Raw genomic sequence first — 21,098 nt, forward strand, 5'->3', positions numbered from 1 at the left:
AGCTTGTGTGAAATTGTATTGTTCTGTTTCAAAGAAAATGGCTTATGAGTCTGTAGAAATGATCCTGCAGCGTTGCCCCACAATAATTCTGCAGGGAAATGATGAGGACATGTCATTAAGCAGACAGTTGTGTATGAAAAGCTTTTGGCTCCTTCAGGGATTGAGGAATGTGTTAATCATTGTGTAGAACAAAAGGATTTGTCATAATGGAGAGTTCAAAGCAGCTGCAGCAGAGGAGGAAATGCAGATTATATTTATTTATAGTTACTGTATTATACATGTTTGTATAATATTTGTCATACAAAGTCACAGGTAGAGCACTCTGAAATTACTCTGTGAAAAATTAATGTGCACATAAGCTTGTCTTGTTGTGCGTGGGCCTTTATTTTATGAAAAAGCACAAGCGTTGCTAATAGCATTAATGATGGCCCATGGTTCTACTTAAGTGCCCTGATAAACGAGCATGCACAATACAAAGGACAAGTGAAACCAAATGGAATTTAGTCATCATTAAATTTATTCTGTTTACTGTATTTTGTACTGTAACATTTCTTCTACAAAAAGAAAAAAACAATTCTTAACAACGTAAAGAAGTGAATATTGCAGAATTTCCTGTGTTCCAGTTTACCTCACATGTCACTCACTGATGGCTCTGGAAATCTGACGTATAAAACATTTTACACATGGATTACCTGATGTTTCACTACACCCCTTGTCTTTAACTATCCAAGCTTGTCCACATCAAATGAACATGTGGCTCATCATCATTTTCATGCTGCATATATAGGTTCCCATCCATCTGTCAGCACCACACATTTAACTGCAGGCCTCTGGCACACACAAATTGTTAGACATTTACATTGCCTTGTGTTAACTCACCATTAAAAGCATCAACAGCATCAATACGTTACTTTAGAAATATTTGTCTGACCTAACCCAGGTTATTTGAATTATTCTATTAAATGTCTGCACAGATACTGAAGCGAATATTTTTAACTCAAATTCAGTTATTAACCTCACAAAAACAGTTGTCTCTGCTTTGCCTGATCAAATCTGCGTATTGATCTGAAACAGTTGTGCCGCCACTAGATTTTGCATGGCAATTTCTATTTTTATTCTTATTGAACCCTTTTATTCTCTTCTCATTGTTTCACTCTCTATCCTGTGATCAAGAACTTTCTCCCTAGTGTTTTCTTAACAGTTTGGCAGCGACCTTACTTTTAAATGTTTCTGTTTCATTAAGGGAGATTATTTCCAGATTGGTGATGGAGCCCAAAGGATTCTGCTGGATAAAAATCATGGTTTTGCTAAGCTCCATTAGTAATGAATGGTTCAGCCTATTAGTAATTTGCCTGCACTTATATTTTAAAGCACTGACTTTGCAGATTTGTCCATTTCAGAATGTTGTAGTATTTTGGGGGATTTATAATGTCAGCTGTGGAGTGAACAGAATAACATCAACCTGTGCTGTTTGATGCAGTTTGGATGCTCTACATAATAAATAATAATCTCAAAGGGAGTAGCCATTACACCAAGCACTTAACACATGGAAAACAATGACAAGGTACAAGTTAGACACAAATTATGAGTCGATAAAAACATAAAGTTAGACTGAAGAATAATACACTTTACCTAGACTGTCTGTATGTACAAACGTATATGTATATGCAGGTGCTGTGTACACATATGCACAACATGTGTATACAGATATATGTACACATATGTGTATGTACATATAGATCACCTTGAAAGCTGTATTTTTACAAAGCTGGCATTTAAAATTTTTACTACAACTCTTATACAACTTACGTGGCATTACATTAACAGTCTTCAAATGTGCCACGAGTGTCATGTGGGCACACTCTAGCATTTTGTATAATAATTTCTGTAAATGAATGCGTGCTTTGCCGTTAGGCATACTGGTTTCTCATTTTCCACATTTTAAGAATTGCATAGAGAAGGCCTTCCCTATGCATGCATGTTATAGGTATGTGAGTCAGTGTCAGACAGGATAGAAATTACTAATGTAATTATGAAAACATACATTATACAGTATCTCCTGACTTTTAAACAAAGAAATCCACATAGCACAGCATTGTGTAAAAGAAGATTAATAACCTGCTGCCGTTTTGAAAGAACATTACCATTTCTTTATCTATAAGGTTAATCCAGGAGTAATATTTTTATTTTATATGGGGGCAGTTAAAATGTGTTGTTGCTGTCCTTACACCCACCACCAATGATAAAACTCTCTTATTCTCTCTTGCCTCTCACAAATACTCCCAAAACATCTTTTTGACTCCGGAATAACTGCAGAAGCAAAATGATGTTGTCTTCCTGGTAGGGAGAGGGGGAAAGTGACATGCACAAAATGAGATTCATAATTTTAGCACATTTCTGGATGGAAGAATAACAATCAGACGCAGTTCCAACTGTTGCAACCCTCCCACATACTGTAATCAGCTATAGACAAGAAGTTAGTGCTCTGTGAAGCTAATGTTTGTACTGAATTTTATTTGTTTTATAGCCCAGGTGATTATAAAATAAGATTACATCGCTACAATGCCTTCTATTAATGTCGGTAGGTAACGCTGGATAGCGCCTAGGGTTTACGACAGTGTGTTGTTACGACTATGACATCGTTTTACGGCAGGCAAGTGTATGTAGGAAGGTTGTTGTTAGCCTAATAGCTTGCTAACTGGTTAATTTACAGGCTTTTATCTGCTAAACTTTACAAAACGGTGCTACGGTTGCGGCTACTAACCCGGACAAATGGACGTTGGAGAGCTCCTAAACTATCAGGTAGCCATTTTATTCTGTTTATCAGTACTGGAGAAGTCTAACTTTGCTAACTTTAACTCATTCATTGGACTGCATGCGGTAGCATTGCTAGCAGTTACTCATGAACGTTGATAAGCAGGATTTAATTTATCTATTCGTTACTTAGTTTGTTGTATCTGTTTGTCTTAGCTTCGTTTACTGCCAGTGAACCGCATTATGTTACCCTTATTAAGCCTATGCATGACAAAATAACAACTTAGCAGATAGCATTAGCATTTAGCGAGCTAGTTGGACAGCCTGCTATGTTGTTATTCTATTTTGCTGCCTCGAGTAAAGACAGAGCTGCAACATTAACGCAGAGATATGCTAATTATTACTGCTTAAGATCGTTTTACGAAATGAAACATGTATAATCTGGATCTTAGGAGATATTGTTTTGCTAGTCTTGTAAACCAGCTTCCCTTAAAAAATGTTCAAAATGAAGCAATTCTGTTTATCAAACCGGACAAACACACCTCATAGCATATGAAAATAGTGTTTTTTACAATTGCAAGTATTTGTTGGCAAATTCGGCACAAAAATGTGTAAAACAAATGATCGGAATTTCAGGTTGCATTAGTTCAAATATCTTGTTGCTGCTCTTTGTAATTTTTACAGTTCATATTTTTGCAACCTGTGCTGTGTAGAGTTGTTACTTATGTGAAAAGCAAAAAACAGAAATTGAGAACAGAATTGCTCAAGAAAGTTTTTGATTCACTGAGTTTCTGAATTAGCATTTGTCAGATTCTCACTGATCTAACATGTTTGTGATATACCACTTGCATTTTATTACATATCTCTACTTATTTCTTTCCACAAAAATGTCAAAATGTTTACCTGTGCACATCATTATTGTTTTTATTTTTATTATGTTTTTTTTCATTTTGCAGCCAGATAGAGGAGCAAAGCGTCCTAGGGAGGAGGATGGTGGGGCAGCAGGAGGAGAGGAAGACTCCCGAAGAGGGAAGCAGCAGAAAGGACAGAGTGTCAGGGAGGCTGCTAGATATCAGGAGGCAGGACCAGGGGGAGTAGGATTCGAAGGAGGGATTGAGATGAGGGACACAGATGAGCTGACTGGGGACAAAAAGAACATCCTGGAGAAACTCATGGACCAGGATGAAGAAGAACCTGAGGTGGGGAAATGTTGCACTGTAATTACTGTAGAATTGTTACATATACTGACGATAACTTTCTTTTATTATTCTGTATTCAATTTATTATGTTTTTGTTTGTGCTACTACTTATTTAATTTTTGAGTTTGTAGGCATTGTTCACTTCAGACAGAAAAATGAAAAGAAAAATGTAGACATCATTAATGTGTAATAATATCAATATAGTGTAGAGGCACGATATCTCCAAGGGTAGGTTTCCAGAACTTCTGAGACTTGTCACCTATTATCCACTACTTGTTCACTGATTTAACATTAGTTAGCGACAGTTGACGTGAGCTTCTGTTTATCATTTTAAGCAGAAAACAAGTAGCCTACAGGTATGGAAGAGCATGGAAGAAAAGAGTCAGAATCTAAGTTTCTTTATTGTCATACAGTGATTAAACTGGTCCTTCTGGTCACAAGTTTCTTGTTATGGAGAGAATTACATAATGAACTGAAGTACATTATGGCTGTACCATATGATACATCCATTTTGAATAGTGGTGCTGATCCACGCAGAATTATATGTTAGGATTTAAGACTACCATTAACCTCTTGAATAAACTGACAGTTTTAAATTGACTTGGTTCTCTGGATACTGCACTATGGAAAAGGTTTAGGCACCCCTGGGTTAATTTCTAAAATATAACCTGTGAGCCTTTGCTTTGTGCTCTTGTAGTTTTATTATTTTATTGCACACATTAAAAAAATAAAAAATATATATTGTAATTAGTTATTTTGGCATGTACAAATGCTTTTTGACTTATAAAATACCAGAACGTCATTAACATTTTAGGCTTTAATTGACTTGTTAGGCCTTTTAAGACAGCTCAGTTGCCATTGGGAATTGTTAGCTGATAGTAGTTCCACAGCTGATAAATTCTCCAACTCTTCAAACCTCATGGTAACCATGGCCTCCTATGAACTGACAGAGAGTCTAAAATTGAAGCTAATTGATGCCTACAAAGCAGGGAGTGTATAACAAGATATAAAAAGTGCTTCCAGCTTGAAATATCCACTGTCTGAAATGTCATTAAGAAATTGCAGTTAAGGGGGAAACTGGATGTCAAGACAAGCTCTGGAAGACCAAAGAAACTTTCATATAACATTGCTTGTGTGCTAGGCTGAAAAGTAAAACCCAATATGACTGCAAATTAGCTACAATTTTAAGTGTAGCTGTAGTGGTGGTTGCCTGTTCCCTGCTACAACAGTAAATGGATTCAGCTAAATAAAGGCAATTTTTGGATGCAGATGACATGTCAGTCAAGAAAGTGAAACATAAAAAAGGCTGGTTTCTTCAACAGAAACACAATCTGAAGTGCATCTTTCTGCATGGTTGTTTCTTGTTTAAAATAGAACTGGCCAGTACCAGTGTCACCTTATTATGTTTGCATTAGAATACTGCACATCAAGAATCCACTTATTATCCCACACCTTTTCAAATATTCAGTGGCAAGACCCACTCAGAGCAAAGTGCTGCACTGTTCCATAACGTGAGCCAATTATAATTTCATAACCTGTCATTATCTGTCCAACACTTCACAGGCTTTTAAGCTGTCAGGAGGTCAGACACATTCGCTTTCCAGTGAAATGCACTCATTCCTTTTGATTGTCGAAACCTTCTGGTCACTCTGCTCTGCTCACATAATTAGAGTGACCCTCAGGCCTATTTGTCATTTTTTCAACAGTTGCCTCAATAAAAGGCTTTTTTCTTTCTCTGTATTTCTTCTTTCCTCCCTTTTCCCTCCCCCTCTGCTAATCAAACAGGCAGAGCCAGTGGATGAGAGTTCGGTGAAGAAAATGATCCTGACCTTTGAGAAAAGATCATACAAAAATCAGGAACTGAGGATTAAGTTTCCAGATAATCCAGATAAGTAAGATCATTAATGACAGTCCACTTTGTTTGTCTGTTAAAGTAAAATCTCTGCATCTCTCTTTTTTTTAATAATTGCTAAACTGTGTGTAAATTGCTTATTATAGTTCTTCTCAAATGAGTGCAATAAAAAGGCATCTTAGTTTGTGACAGAACTTGTGTAAAACTAATAACTGCACTATGAGGATAGTGGTAATAACAATGAGAGCTAACCCATTTTTGCTTTTTAAATTAGGTTTATGGAGTCAGAGCTGGATCTAAATGACATTATCCAGGAGATGCATGTGATTGCCACAATGCCAGACCTCTACCACCTGCTGGTGGAGCTTAATGCCGTCAACTCACTGCTGGGCCTCCTCAGTCATGAAAATACTGATATCCTTTCACGTATGGATTGGTTCACACTGCCTACCTTCATTTATAATTTTGCATTGGTCTTTAAATGATAGGTCTAGTTATAGAATGTGTTTTTGTCAGCACATTCTATGAAAATGCTGCTGAATTGAGCCTAGTAACAAGCATTGTACACTTGTTGGCCACTTTATTAGGTATACCTGTACAATCTAATTGAATCCAGTACACATGACTCATGAAATGATGCACTGATCAACTCGACAGGAGACCTCACTGTTTACAACGGCAGCGGTGCAGACATATCACGCATGCTGAGATTTAATCTCAAATGTTGTAGCCTGCAATTCAGTAGATATTTATTAGATCTACGTCACATTGTGTGACTTGCAATAAACTTATAAGATTGTTGTACTCTGAAAAAAAAAACAATTAAAGTCCTGTACTTCATATACAGTTTTGACTAAATTATGATATAATTATTTTAGTGCAAGTACACATGAAAACATAAAAAAGAAACTGAAGACAGCGAGGATAAGAAACCTCATGTCAAGCTCCCACCAACTCATTAACTCAAGTTCAGTGTCCTTAGCTTGAATCACATGTCGCCATAGCAGTGGTGGACCTTCTGCAGGAGCTGACTGATATTGACACACTCCATGAGAGCGAGGAGGGTGCTGAGGTGCTCATAGATGCTCTGGTAAGTTCAGGAATTTACATCAGTCTTTAATGCTATTGAGAAGTCAAAGTTAACATGTAAAGCAAGAGATCTACAAACACATCCTTCAGGATAAGAACAAAATGCTGTTTTTCTTCAGCATACTTCTGACATTGTAGTGGAAAGAAATAGCATGGTATTTGATTTATTCCCCATTTAAGCATATTATGTTGTTGATTTAAATGGTGCTTTACTAGTAAAAAAAAAAAAAAAGGAATAATGCCTTAACACACTTTCTCTGAACCATTTTGAAGAGCTTTTTTTGTTGGCTAGGTGGCTGCTTATTATCTCATAGTAACAAAGACTTGTATTTGTTTGTATGAGAAAAAGCTTGTGATGTGACAGTGGTTTGACTGTGGCTTAGGTGACTTTGAAGCACTCTCAGGATAAAGGCGTTACATAAATGCAGTTCATTTACCATGCAATGAAGCATCCATAAACCACACTCTCCTTTACAGCAGCTTAGAAGGAACAAGTTTCAGGGCAGCGAGGGTTGGTTGAACCCATTTTTCTCTCCTCTTTGCTTTAATGCATCCAGCTTTTCTGTCTCTCTTTTTTTTGCCAGAAGGCCAGGTGGTATCCTTGATAAGATGAATCAAAATGATCCACAACAGTCTCTGGTGATCACAAATCTGTGTTGACTGTCCATCTCCTTTCATCTATAATTGTACTTTTGTCCAGCCAGTCAGCAGCCTGCGAGCTCTGTTCGGTTATGAGTCTCCAATTTTGACATGAGTGATAACACTTGGACGTGTTCAGAGAAGCTCAGACAGGAACTGAATTTCCTCTGCCAAGACTGAGGCTTAAAAGTGAATCTCCACTCTGTCATTCTTCCATTCCTCTGCAGTTTTCAAAAGTTTTTTCTTTTTGTGAAATGAGTTTTATTCTTAAACATCACATGTTGCAGAGTGAAAGGATAAGGATTCAGCTGATAATGTAAGATTTGTTTTGTTTTTTGTTTTTTTTTAATAATACAGATATGAAACATTGCAGTAATGATGGAAATCTGTTCAGAATTGTGTTCTTAACCACATACCCAAACAATGGTCATAATTGGAAAGGAAAAATGTGCTTTTGGGTCGTGTATGTTATGTAAATGTCATTTGAAGTGAGTTTTAAGATATTTGCAGTTTATGTGTGAAGCTTTATAGATAAATTTAGCATAATACAGTATTAACTCCCTTCTTCACTATCTCCCTATGCCTGTAGTTGGAGGGTCAGGTTGTGGCCCTGTTGGTCCAGAACATGGAGAGGCTGGATGAACAGGTGAAAGAGGAGGCTGACGGCATCTATAACACACTGGGTAAGGAGATGTACACCAAGGCCTTAACAGTGATGCTCCACCTAGTCTTCATGCTCAAACAAACTGTTGTGTGTCCTCTGTACAATATGTTTACTACGATTCAGATTCGGAGTCACAAAAAATGAGTGTTTTTCAAAGGAAAAAAAAAAGATTTTGTGACGTCAGATTGATCATAAAGACATTGTAAATGACTACTGTAGATGGAAACGACTGCTTTTAAAGGAATATTTACATAAATGTACAGAGGCCTATTATCAGCAAACATTAGCGCTGTTTGCTAATGCAAGTTTAATGATTTAAAAGGATAACTGATCATTAGAAAACCCTGTTTCCATGGTGGTAACTCAGCTGAAGGCATGTATCATCATGGAAAACATGGTAATTTCTACGATTGTCTACTGAAACATGACGTATTCATCCAGAGTGAGCGGTGTCTTTAAGGTGTGGATGAGCTTGCCATTACATTGTCAGGGTGTCCTCGCACACTTGCATTTGACATTACACATAGGGGCATAGCTTAACTTTATTTGTATTCCTTATGCTTAAGCTGTGTGCCCCTCTGCTGCCAAGTGTCCTAGATTTTGTCCAGTGACAGCAAAAGGAAACTGTCAGTGTCTCATAATTTGAAAAAGAGGAAGCAGTTATGTGTCAAGTATGCAGATTATTAAGAGCTGGAATAATTGTTTGCAGCGTAGGTTTGACAGCTTTAAATATAGACTCAAGGTCAAGGAGAGGGCATGGTTCAGCAGAGAGTTTGTGAAGCCATGCTCTCTGTATTTAGCCTCACATGAATCAGACTTTTCTCCCTCTCAGCGTTTTTTGTGTTGAATGAGTCTACTAAGATGATTTTTTTTCTTTGTTGCCAGATTGAGGCCGGGTGTCGGGGGGGCTGTTTAGGTGTGTGTGCGTTTGTGTGTGCGTTTGACTCTGTGTGTTTGTGTCGGTTATATCAAGGGAGCAGTCCTTGTGCATCTTCTATACAAGTTTGTGTGTGTGTCTGTGTGTTATCAAGGGAGTTCTCCAAGCTTGAATAAGCCTTTTGTCTGCCTTGGCTGCTCTCTGCTCTGAGCCTGCTGTCCTCCAGGATGCTGTCTGTCTGCTCTGTTTGAATCACTGATAAAGGCCTTTCCTCCCTCTCCCTCAGCACCCTCTTCATCACTTCCACAGTTTCTTTCTCTCAACATTTCTCTCTTTCATGTGCAGCCACTCTCTCCAGATGTTGATCTTTTGTTTTTGTTTTTTTTGTCATGTCTTTTTAATTCTCTCTCATTTTTTTTCTGCAGTTTTTTATGTTCTTCATTCCAACACTCCTTGGATCCCTCAATCCCTAAGCTTTCCACCCCTCATATTTGGCGTCCTACCTCTATCCCTCCCTTCCCTTTAGTTTCCCTCTTTTATTACCACCCCACAATTTATTTTTTTCTACTCCCTCTGTCCCCTTCTGCTGCAGTCTGCTCTGATAGAGATATCATATGGCAGAGAGTGCTTTCTAATGGTAATATTGGAAGAAGCTGGGGCAGAACTCAGACAAACTCTATAAAAAGATGGCTGTCATATTCCCAAGTTCTTCTGCTTCAAAATATGTTTGCATAACTTCTGTATATATTGACTTGTGACTGGTAGAATGGCTTTTCATTAAATACCACACACCAACTGAGACCTAAAAATGTGTTAGGCTGTACTGTAACTGTAAGACCGGACTATAAACTCTCTTTGGTTTATTAAATCCTCATTACTCTTAGTCACAAACTTAAATGAAAGCAACATCTGTACTTTTGTGCCTCCGGGTGGGAGAAGGAAAAGGGTTGGGGATGGCTACATGTGTCCACAACATCAGTGGCCCAATAGGGTTCTTTGGTCATTTCTTCAAGTCATGGTTTTATGAAGATAAACAATGCCTGAGTTAATTCAGATTTTTGATTTTTGCATGTCTATTACTCCTCAGCTATCATAGAAAATATGGCCGAGTTCAGACCAGGCATGTGCACTGAGGCAGCCCAGCAGGGACTCATTCAGTGGCTGCTCAAGAGAATCAAGGTAAGAATGTGGCAGAGGATTGGCTAACTAACCTTTCAATTACCTCTAAATTTGTTCAGGGTTCTGAAATGTGAAACATTTCAGTCTTTCTCGTCCCAAATTGATAATAAATTAAATATTTTTAAGTTTTAAAATGTTTTTAGGTAAAAAAAAAACAAAAATTCCATCAACTTTCTGATGTCACATAGACCAAACAAGGTCATGATAAAAAAAAATAATCTAGATGAATGAATTAAGATAATAATTCTTACTTATTGTCTTCAGCTTCACCAAAACTTTCTGTTTCACTAATTGCAGGTTGTATTATACTGCAGTCTTCTTTTTCTTCTTTTTTGTACATAGTTGACGTTACTCCTGATGGTTATGTGGTTATATAAAAAACTTTGTGCCTTTTTCCTCCCTCCCTCTCAGGCAAAGATGCCATTTGATGCTAATAAGCTGTACTGCAGTGAAATCCTGGCTATCTTGCTGCAAAACAATGACGGTAAGTGTGTTTCAGTAAATGGTTTTTGGGTTTGTCAAACAGAATACTGTATTCTTCTTTGATTGCTACTGTTCTTTTTGTCTCATTCTGTCATTAATTTTCTCTACCTCTGTCATCATTTATCCATTAAATTTATCCATTGTTATTTCACTTCCTTTTGTTTTGGTCTGTATTTTATGGTTTGCTTTTTCTTTTCTTTATTTTTAATCACATTTTTGTCCATTTATTGACTTTATGTTACCTTTTAATGTTTTCTGTTTCACTTCCATTTTCCCTTTTTTCTCCCACTCCTCTTTCATTGTCTACATTTTATCTCTTATTTTCCTCCCACCTTGCCTATTTGCTGTCTTCTGCACCCCACCCCCCACTCACTAAGACCCTGTAAAGCCTCAGGTAGTTGCAGAAATATTGAGTCCTTGGACAGGTTCTCATTAATGATATAAACCATATTGATATTCTGTGGGAGTCATTGTCGTCTTCTTTTTTTTTTAAACACTGTTTCTCCTCCTTTTCACTGGTGCTGTCTTCATTCATTCTCTCCATCCTGCCCTTCAAATACAAAATTAAATTGAAAAGAACTGTTATTTTTCACAAAACAATGAAAATGTGCTGTCATGAATAATGTTCCATATTATGATACTGTCAGTGTCTTGAAGTAAGAATAAAGCAAATCACAAGACTGCTATTAGGAAAATTACTTTTTTTTTTTTTGTAGTTTGAAAATAGTTATCGCTTCTTTCAGTCAAGTTTGACTTAAAACACCAAAGTGAAAGTTTTATATGTAAAATACCTGATGATGCAAATAAAAAGAGCATCTCATCTCTATTAATTAACGGATTCACCCCGTTTTCTTGGTAACATTCCTGATGTCAGCTATCAGGATTACTGGCTGTTGAAATAGTTAAATTTATATTTCTCCCTCACTTCCATCTGGGGCCACTAAGAAGCAGAATCTCACAGCGTAACTTTTTTTTATTATTGACACAATATGTCAATATTCAATAAATAATGACCATATACATGATTCTTTTCTGTGCTTTTATTTTTCTCCATTTGTCTCTCTGGGTGTTAACTACTTTGAATTTTTGTCCTTTTCGCTCCTGCTTTCTGCAAACTTAAACCTTTATCTCAGTCAGTTTATCTTTTCTGTCTTCCCTCTCACTCCTTAAATGTCTGTTTTTATATTTTTCTGCACTCTCAATTTAATCTCTCTCATCTCACTATTGTCTTGTTCATCCATATTTATTTCTCCAACTTTGTCCCTCTTGATTTCTCTTTTTCACAGGTACAAGGGAACTATTGGGTGAGATGGATGGCATAGACGTGTTACTGCAGCAATTATCTGTAAGATGTCACTTTTACTATTTTGAGTTTGCTCTACCACCGCCCTTCTTATTAGCACATCATTCATTTCAGGTTCCTACGTGTAAATCTTAGTAATGTCTCAGTAGTGTGTTTAGACCCAGGATTTAGCATAAACACTATACTTTGTAACACTGCTTCAACCTCTGGCTCTACTCTAACCCACAGACAAATTTTATAATCTTTTTAAATTCACATAACAATAGATTAATTTGTGATTCTCAGCATCCTGTGCACCCAGCTGGCCAGAAAAAGACATTCAAATTATAGTTTTTAACCCACCACATTAACTATTAAAGCTTTCACTGACCACAATTTGGCAGTTGCTGGTGGCATTGTCCCACCATGTATTTCTTGTCACAGTGTGCTCATTCCTTTTCATCATTAAAGAGGCTCATTTTGTCCACATTCTGAAATTGTGCTATTTAGAAACTGAATAGAATGTTATTGTGTTGAATAATTTCCTGTGCATGACAGTGTTCTTCCTTTGTAATGACCTCCCTATTCAGCGCTCTCTTCTCTTGCTTTCCCTTTCAGGTGTTTAAACGTCACAATCCTTCCACAGCCGAGGAACAGGAAATGATGGAGAACCTCTTTGATGCTCTGTGTTCCTGCCTCATGTTGCCCTCCAATCGGGACCGCTTCCTCAAAGGAGAGGGGCTTCAACTGATGAATCTCATGCTCAGGTGGGGCTGTATAGACATTTCATCAAGTCTGGGTCACAAAAAGCTCAGCACCTCCCTACATTAACATATATATTTAGAAGCATATTTCTAGTAAAATTAGAAAAATGTACATACTGGAGCTTTAGGTAAAGTTATATTCGCTTCTGAAGCTGCAGCATAGCAGCTTAGTGAGGAAGTGAAAGGTCCTGAGTGACTTTGACCAGGGACAAAATGTGATGGCAAAATGTCCTTGTCAGAGCATCTTCAAAATGGCAGGTATTGTGGGGTGTGCATGGTATGCATTGGCCAGTACCTTCCAAAAGTGGTCCACGGAAGGACAATCCGCAAATGGGCGACAGGGTCATGAGCATGGAAGGTTCACTGATGCGTGTGAGGATTCTGGCATTCATGTGGATGGTACTTTGAAACATACCACCTACCACACCTCACAACTGACATGATTTAAGGCATGTACTGCTGACATTTTGGTGCCAGACACAAGTGGACACCTTCAGAGGTTCTCCAAGGTCCCTGCATCGACACATTGATGCAGAGACCTTGAGTTTTTTTTGCGGCTTAAGTTAATTCTACACAGTGTTAGGAATGTGCTTTTGATTCTGAGGCTGATTTGTGTGTTTCCAGTTTAGTATTAACCTGCTTTATTGTACTGCAGAGCTACAGTAGGGTGGAAGTGTTCCTAGCATAACAGAGTGTCGTGCTAGACTGAACAGCACGTCTGTCTGATCTATTCAATCAGTCACCAGTTGGTAGAGCACAGCAAGGCAATATGTGACCTTAAAAACTCATAAAGATGCATTACATGCGTTTATGAAACCTTCACAGCTTCTGCACCTTTGCACGGATAATCACATCACTGGACACATAGATTTAAAGCTTAAATCAATATCTCATTATTGGAATGCAAAAGCCCTTTTCTGTTAAATCATCTACATTTACCAAAAAAAGCAAAGAAAGGAAAAACTGAGAAAAGAAAAAGTTACAAGAACAGGCCAAATATTACTTGAAATATTCTCACTCACACTAAAGGGGAATGGAGTCCTCTTCAGAGTGAAAATAATGTGAATTTGCCTCTTTATTTCTTTTGGACCAATTGCTGTGCAATAAAGTCACATTTGTGAACTAGGTCTACGATACATATTCTGATTACCTGACAGAAAGGCCGGGAAACTGCATCTCTGGTAAAGTTCTAAGCAGCTCTGGGGCTCCACAGGGGACTGTTTTAGCTGCATTCCTGTACACAATGCACACAGCAGACTTCCATGTACAATTCTGAGTGTTGCCACATTCAGAAGTACTCTGGTGATACTGTAAATGTTGCATGTATGAGGAATGGTAATGAAGAGTACAGAGGACTGATAAAATCCTTAAGTGACTGGAGACACAGAAACTGCCTCCTTCTAAATGCCTCTAAAACAAGAAAATGGTAGTAGATTTTTGCAGGTTCTAAATCCCCTCTTCACCCAGTCAGCATTTGTGGCGTGGAGATTTAAGTGGTGCCAGCCTACAAATATCTAGGTGTGCACCTGGACAATAAGTTGGACTGGTCACTTCACACAGATGTGCAATATAAAAAAAGGACGGTGGCTTAGGTCATTAGACATCTGCAGGAAGATGCTGCAAATGTTTTACCAAACTACAGTAGCAAGTGTGATGTTTTATGCTGCAGTTTGTTGGGGGGGGCAGCATAAAGCAGAAGGATGCAAGGCAGCTGGATAAAGTGGTGCAGAAAACTTGTTCAGTGACTGGAATGAGGTTAGACTCAGTAGAGGCTGTGGTGGAGAAACATGCTCAGAAAAAGATAAAGACCATTCTACAATACACTGACAATCTCCTACACCTAATCCTGATGGACCAGGTGGACCAACTGGATAGTGTAGCGGTCCTCCATGTGGGAGACTGGGGTTCCAATCCCAACTGTGGATAGGGGTCTTTTGGCAGTACCTCCTTACGCTTACCCTTCCTTTGCCTTGTAAGTCGCTTTGGATAAAAGTGTCTGCCAAATGAGTCTCAGGCCATCAGGCTCTCAACAACACCCTAGGCAACAGCATAATTACTAACTACTTTTACTAGCTTTATCTACAAGACTACCTGAATTTCGTTTAGTTGAGGCCATAAAACTATGGTTTTGAAAGTTAATTGTCATTCTCCATCAAACCCCTTATCAGGTACTAAAAAATTACACAGTAGACTTAGCAAATGATGAAGCAGTGTGAGATACAGAAGAGGGAAAGAAGGTGAAACTTAATAATGTTGTAAATAAAAAAAGTAAAGATAAAAGTATCATGTAAAATGTAAGTGATAATGACTGAAAAACCAGGTAGTAGTAGTATTATAGCAGCATCCCCATGTCTTAAATCTGTCAACATTTTACCACTTTAACAATTTCAGCAATTGGACCAGTTTTAATAAAGTTTTGAGGACGGATCATCTCTTGCTGTCTAACCGAGACACCATAGAGCTGCAGAATAACAAAATCTAAGAGAAAAAAAAATCAGCTTCACGCACTGAGACACATTTATTGGTTTTCCATCAAAAAACTCAATTTCAGTCCTACCAGGCATCTTCAGCTACATACAGATTTCACATCTGGTCTGTTGATGAATTCATGGCACAGCTAAATATTTGTCAGACCAGACTCTACAACTGAAAGCGTGATGCGCCACTGCAATTTCTACAGATATGTATTAGAACACTATTCTTTATGAAGTACTATAGTAGCTAATTTAATAATTTAAGTATTTTATCTTTGGATATATGCTCAAATAGGTTTAAGCTGAGTTTGACATTTTTTGGTCACCTTGGAATGTACACAGGTTAACTCAATCAAGATCCATCTAGGATAGAGACAGTGTCATCTTATTCTGATCCAAACCCTCCTGCTGATGTCATGCTTGGATCCACTGCCATCAACTTGTGATCTTTTTTGGTTTAACGACAGCATAGCTCACACCACAATGTCGAGTTAAGTCTACCTGCTGTCCACGAGCTGAATTGCCTAGTTTTCCTTCAGAAAGTACACTGTCTGTCGCTCCTCCAGGCCTTTCCAGCCGTCCATCATACATAATGTGTCTGTCTAGAAGACTAGACTCAACTGCCTGAAATATGTGTCCCTCCTCTGAGATAAACACTGTCATCTGTCATTGGTGGGAATGGAGGAAGTGACACTATGACAGACAGCTACATTTCCTAAAAGGAGGCGTGGAGTTTGGAGGTGTAGACAGAGTAGGAAGCTGTTTATCCCGCTTATCATGTCAACTTGTTCAAGATGAGTATCTGTATTGCAACTTATTTGTTTGTCAGAATGTATGTTCAGTTTTATTGCTGTAGTAGTGCTTATCGTGGTAATTTATTTGCTACCTTGAAATTGATTTAGGAATATGAGGTTTTTATGGTTGTTCCCAATAAAGGCATGAAAGATCAGAAATTTTTTTTGGTGTTAAATATTATTTAACACCATTATATTATTTTAGGCACATTATATTTGTTAATAGTCTTGACTTAGATAAAGATCAGTTTTATGACAAATTAATGCAGAAAACAGTGAAATTCCACCATACTTTTTCTTGCCACCATAAGTAGAAAAATCTATGACAGGATATAAAAGAAAATAGTTAAGTGCAACAAGTTCTCCTTAATGACTCGTACCTTTTACTTGATGTAAAATCAGTAAATCAGTGAGACTTACATGCAGTTTCAATGGTCTAGAGCACTGGCGATTTAAAACACAATTTAAATACTGTTAGAAATTAAAACATAGAATAGAATGTTTTTCAGAACATTTCATTTGACATGCGCATTTTCTTTGAAACGGCTTTATGTATTTATTACTCCATTTGCCTGCAGGGAAAAGAAAATGTCTCGAACCAGTGCTTTGAAGGTCCTGGACCATGGGATGATTGGACCTGAGGGAGCAGATAACTGTCATAAGTTTGTGGACATTCTGGGCTTGCGAACCATCTTTCCACTCTTCATGAAAACGCCCAAGAAGATGAAGAAAACGGGTGCTTCAGAGAAGGAGCATGAAGGTCAGTCACTAATTAGGGCAAGAGCTTTTCACAAAGGCTTGCCATCAGCTGCAAGTGTACCAGTCTGTTTTGACCTGTAGTTTGTCTCGTGGCAGCAAGCAGTTAAAGCTCTAGTGAGATGCATTATTGTGTTTTAATTACTGTACCAGAATGGTGATAAAGGAGACAAACCAATGGAAACCGAACCACTGGGGTAAAAAGATACTAGCTTCCTTTTTGGTAATAACACATTTGACATCAATGGATTCCACAGATACATGACTGTATTATGTAGAAGTTGTGGAGGACTGAAAATAGCTGAAATTAAAATTAAAGACTTTAAGTTAATTACGTTTTCAGATCTCTCCTAGCTAATTCTGTATATTGAATCTATGCCGTAGATACAGTTTAGGCATCACATATGACTATGTCCTTCAACATGTTCTCTCTTTTCATCTTTGCAGTCATTTCAGAAAAAGAAAAAGCTATTCAACATCTGTTACAACAGGAGCTGCTCAGTTTGAGTTACCATCATTTGTAGTACATCAAAACATGATGGCGAAAAAGCTCAAGGCGGTGCCGTGGAAACCCCACCACTGAATAGCTTTTTGACAGTGTAATGGCAGAGCGACATAGACACACCAGCACACAAGTGTAAATGTTCACTGCAGCATTCACAGATTCAATGCAGAAACAGAAATCACATTTCAAAAGCAATATAATCCCACATATATAGCATATCTTAACTCATTACTCAAAGAAACCTGCAGATGATGTGAATGATGATTAGTATTAGGACTAGTTCTGAAATCAAATAATTTTAGTTACCTGTCAGATAAAAGAATCTATATACTTCTGCAGTTGTTACTGCAGTAATTTAAGTGATTATACTAATTGTGACAGGGCAATTTCCTTCTTCAACCCCTGTTTCCAGCAGACACTCTGAATCCTAATCGGCTCATGTATCACGGTTTGGTGCCTCTTCGGCCTGTCAGTGTACACTATCAATCCAATCTTGATTGATTTTCCTGCCTGTGCTTTCAAACCTCTCTTGTCTCTGAGTGAGAGATAGGAAGTGCAAATAAGAGCCAGAGAGAGAGAATGAAAGGATGTCCATGCAACAGGGGAGAGAATACATTTAAGAGACTGAAAGGAGAAAGCGGCAGAAACCTGGTCCATCGTTTAGCTCTTTACCTGCATCCAAAATTTGAAACCCTTCCTCTCTCTGTGTCTGTATTAATTAAGTTTGAAACATCTGCCAGGGCTTCCTAGTCGTGCAGAGGAAAACAAATTGTTTTTCATTGTGTCCCGCCTCAACCAGGGACCGCATGAATTAACCTTTGACCTCCACTGAGCAGCAGGAGGAAGAGTACGGAAGATAACCCGTCCTAGGAGTTAAACCTTTCCCCCCCTGTGTGTGTCAAGGCCCCCGACAAGCCAGACACACGCTTAAGAGACTGAAAAAAAGATTTAGGGGGAAATCCACCTATTCTTTTAGTGAATTTTGGAAAGCAGTTTCTGTATTTTGAAATCTATAGTATGTTGATGTATGTAGAATAGTTTGGACTTCTGATCCTTCCACATGCTAAATATATATATATATATATATATATGCAATAAATTTGATTAAACATAATATAGACTATTACAGATTGAAGTGAGCAGATTTTACGACCAAGTCAGCAAGGCTGCAAGGTATATTAAGAATACAATTTTTACTGCTTTTACCATCCAATATGTATGGGATTTCCCATTATGTCCACATTGTTTTGTCAATTAGCTGTAGGCATATTGAGATGCCTGTCATAATATAAGGCATATTGAGTGAACCCTCCTCCCTTATAAGCCAACTAATTGAAAATGCCATGAATCAAGTGGTTCTCTAGAATAACACAATAACTCTGTAGATTAATTAACTATCAGCTGCTTCAAACAAAGGTAATTAGGAAGTAGAGACCTCTCAGTCCTCCTATGCTTAGTGCTTTCTCTCTCACACGTTCTTTTTGTGGCTCTCTCTATCATAAACCTCAATGCAATGATTGATCCCCATGAAATCCTTTCTGAAATTGACACAGCCCAAATGACCAAGGCTTGCCAGGCCACATTAGCATACAGAAAGGCACAATTAATAGAGACATTGTTAGTGGATAGAAAAAACTGGAAAGGGGGAAAAAATCCAAACAACAATTTACATTTCTCTGCTCATGAATATTCTTGACAGAACACTGCCTTTCACCTCTTTTTTATTTATTTACTTTTTTCTGAGTTTATTGGTTTATGTACTCTATCATTACCAGTGAAATGAGATTGTATGATGGAAATTGGTGGCAGCCGGTTGTTATATGTAGGTGGCTAATGATGTGAGCGAGTGTGAGGGAGAACAGAAGTAAACAACTCATTTACATGGCAAGGCACAATAGTCTTAGCTCCATCTCCTGCTCCAACTCAGAAAAGCGTTTCTTTGTGTGTATGTGTGCCTGCGTGCATGTGGGTGTTTGTTTAGTGGAGTGAGATACACAAGGAAGATGGTGAGGGAGGGGACAGAGGCCTTTTTTGTTGATATGTTTTGATTGCTGCACAAACCTTGTCACGACCCCTATTTACGAAAACAGATAATGAGTGAAGCATGTGAGCAGAAAGAAACGTGGATGTATATATGTAAGTAGGAAAGAAATGGTCATATTTTGTGGCTTTGCAGCTCTGTTGGTTGCACACAGTAAGGGGAAGGAGGGGATTTAATAGAAAAAAGAATTGCCTTTATTAAAACACACATCCTCCCCAAAATTATGGCAGTTTCATTATAGAGATAAACCATGGAATTTTATCAGCTCATTACTTTATCACCAGTATCTCTCCTCTGATATTAATGCATTTCAAAAGCATGACTCCACAGCAGAATGTGAGATTAGCTAAGTGCCTGTAATAGAGAACCGTGGTTATGTGGTCTTAATGATGAAACTTGTATCAAAGTTTTCAGTCAAAAGCAACGAATCAAATGGCACTCTCATTTGATCCTCTCCCCTCCCAGCACTGAGCGCCTTTGGTGCATATTGAAAGTTAAAAAAAAAAAAAAATTTCATTATTCAAGCTTGATTGTAATCTGTGTTGTCACAGTCATTCAGTGTAATCCTATTATTAGTGTATTTTAGAGGCAGAGATTTGCTGTTAGATCCCTGTGTAAAGACGCATCTAATTAACATCTTCTGCACGTTTGGTCCTTCCTCTGGTAAGGATTAATCATGTCCCATCTCTGTAAACTCATACTTTAATCAAATATGCTGCAGCATGTTTAGATATAGATTAAAGGTTTTATTTCAGAACTCTTAATGTTGACATTAAACTTATTCTCAGGACATGCACAACATTTAAAAGAAATGTATCACTCAGCAGTAGTATGATACCTAAAACCTTTTCATACAACCTTTTTAGAATTTTTGGCTTTGTTAATTCTTCATATCGTGGTGAACTAAAATTGCAACATTCTCTATGATTAATAAGACATTACAATAAAAGCTTTAATATTTTTTAGTATCGAGCCCCAAAGCGCTGTGTGAAAAATGTTCCCTGTGTCATCATTGCTGTAGAGAAGAGATAAAAGCAGCTAATGTGTTACAGTACTTTGTTCAAGGTTGTACTTGCAGTCTTCCGATAATCCAACACTTTTTCTTTCATGGACTATACAGCACATGAAATATAATACCAAGCATAGCGCACAGCATAAAGCTACTTTGGCCTCTTTTCACCTCTGGAACCCTGTGGACGTTCGTACAGGGGACCTCATAGACTTGAGTGCATCATTAAAAATTTCTTTTTTTAATGTTTTGGTGCCTATTGTATGCTGTATATGTTTTGTTGCACTCAACTTTGTTTAACATTGCTGTTAACATGAATAGTTTACCAGACAGCAGCTTGTTCACGATGTACTGCTAATTATTTGGCCCCAGTTTCCTTTTTTTTTTTATTTTTTTTAACGGCACAGTTAGTCTGGACCCAACCTGTCTATCAGTGATGTGCCACCTCTCTGTTCTCCTTTGTTGTTTTTAACTGCACTGCAATTTCTTTAGCTGTCAATCAGTAACTGAATGCAGGCCACTCAGAGCTATTTGCATGTTAACTTAGTGCTATGGACCCCCTGAGGCAAAGATGAAGCAAATGGTGAATTATTAGCGGACAATGAGTGAATGCTAGCAACTGGACATGCATAGTGTCAACAAAATGCAAATATCCCTAGAGCAAGGGTTAACTGGGAATTTGCTTACTGCTGCAGGTGCACAAGGTGATGTGAGAGTTTCATGTATTACTCTTTGGA

At 37.9% G+C, this 21,098-nt stretch overlaps 1 protein-coding gene across 1 annotated transcript in view; it reads left to right on the top strand.

Annotated features, from left to right (window-relative positions):
- Positions 1-2,633: 2,633 nt before the first annotated feature.
- The window catches only part of ctnnbl1 (catenin, beta like 1), a 37,861-nt gene continuing 19,396 nt past the window's right edge, over positions 2,634-21,098 (top strand). Inside the window, exons 1-11 of the mRNA XM_026368606.1 lie at positions 2,634-2,802; positions 3,711-3,953; positions 5,739-5,845; positions 6,080-6,219; positions 6,798-6,895; positions 8,123-8,216; positions 10,162-10,253; positions 10,665-10,737; positions 12,023-12,081; positions 12,637-12,785; positions 16,629-16,810. Coding sequence (XP_026224391.1) covers positions 2,773-2,802; positions 3,711-3,953; positions 5,739-5,845; positions 6,080-6,219; positions 6,798-6,895; positions 8,123-8,216; positions 10,162-10,253; positions 10,665-10,737; positions 12,023-12,081; positions 12,637-12,785; positions 16,629-16,810 — 1,267 coding nt within the window. The 5' untranslated portion in view covers positions 2,634-2,772. The remainder of the gene's footprint in view (positions 2,803-3,710; positions 3,954-5,738; positions 5,846-6,079; positions 6,220-6,797; positions 6,896-8,122; positions 8,217-10,161; positions 10,254-10,664; positions 10,738-12,022; positions 12,082-12,636; positions 12,786-16,628; positions 16,811-21,098) is intronic.

Source organism: Anabas testudineus, chromosome 7, assembly GCF_900324465.2.
Source record: "Anabas testudineus chromosome 7, fAnaTes1.2, whole genome shotgun sequence".
NCBI lineage: Eukaryota > Metazoa > Chordata > Actinopteri > Anabantiformes > Anabantidae > Anabas > Anabas testudineus.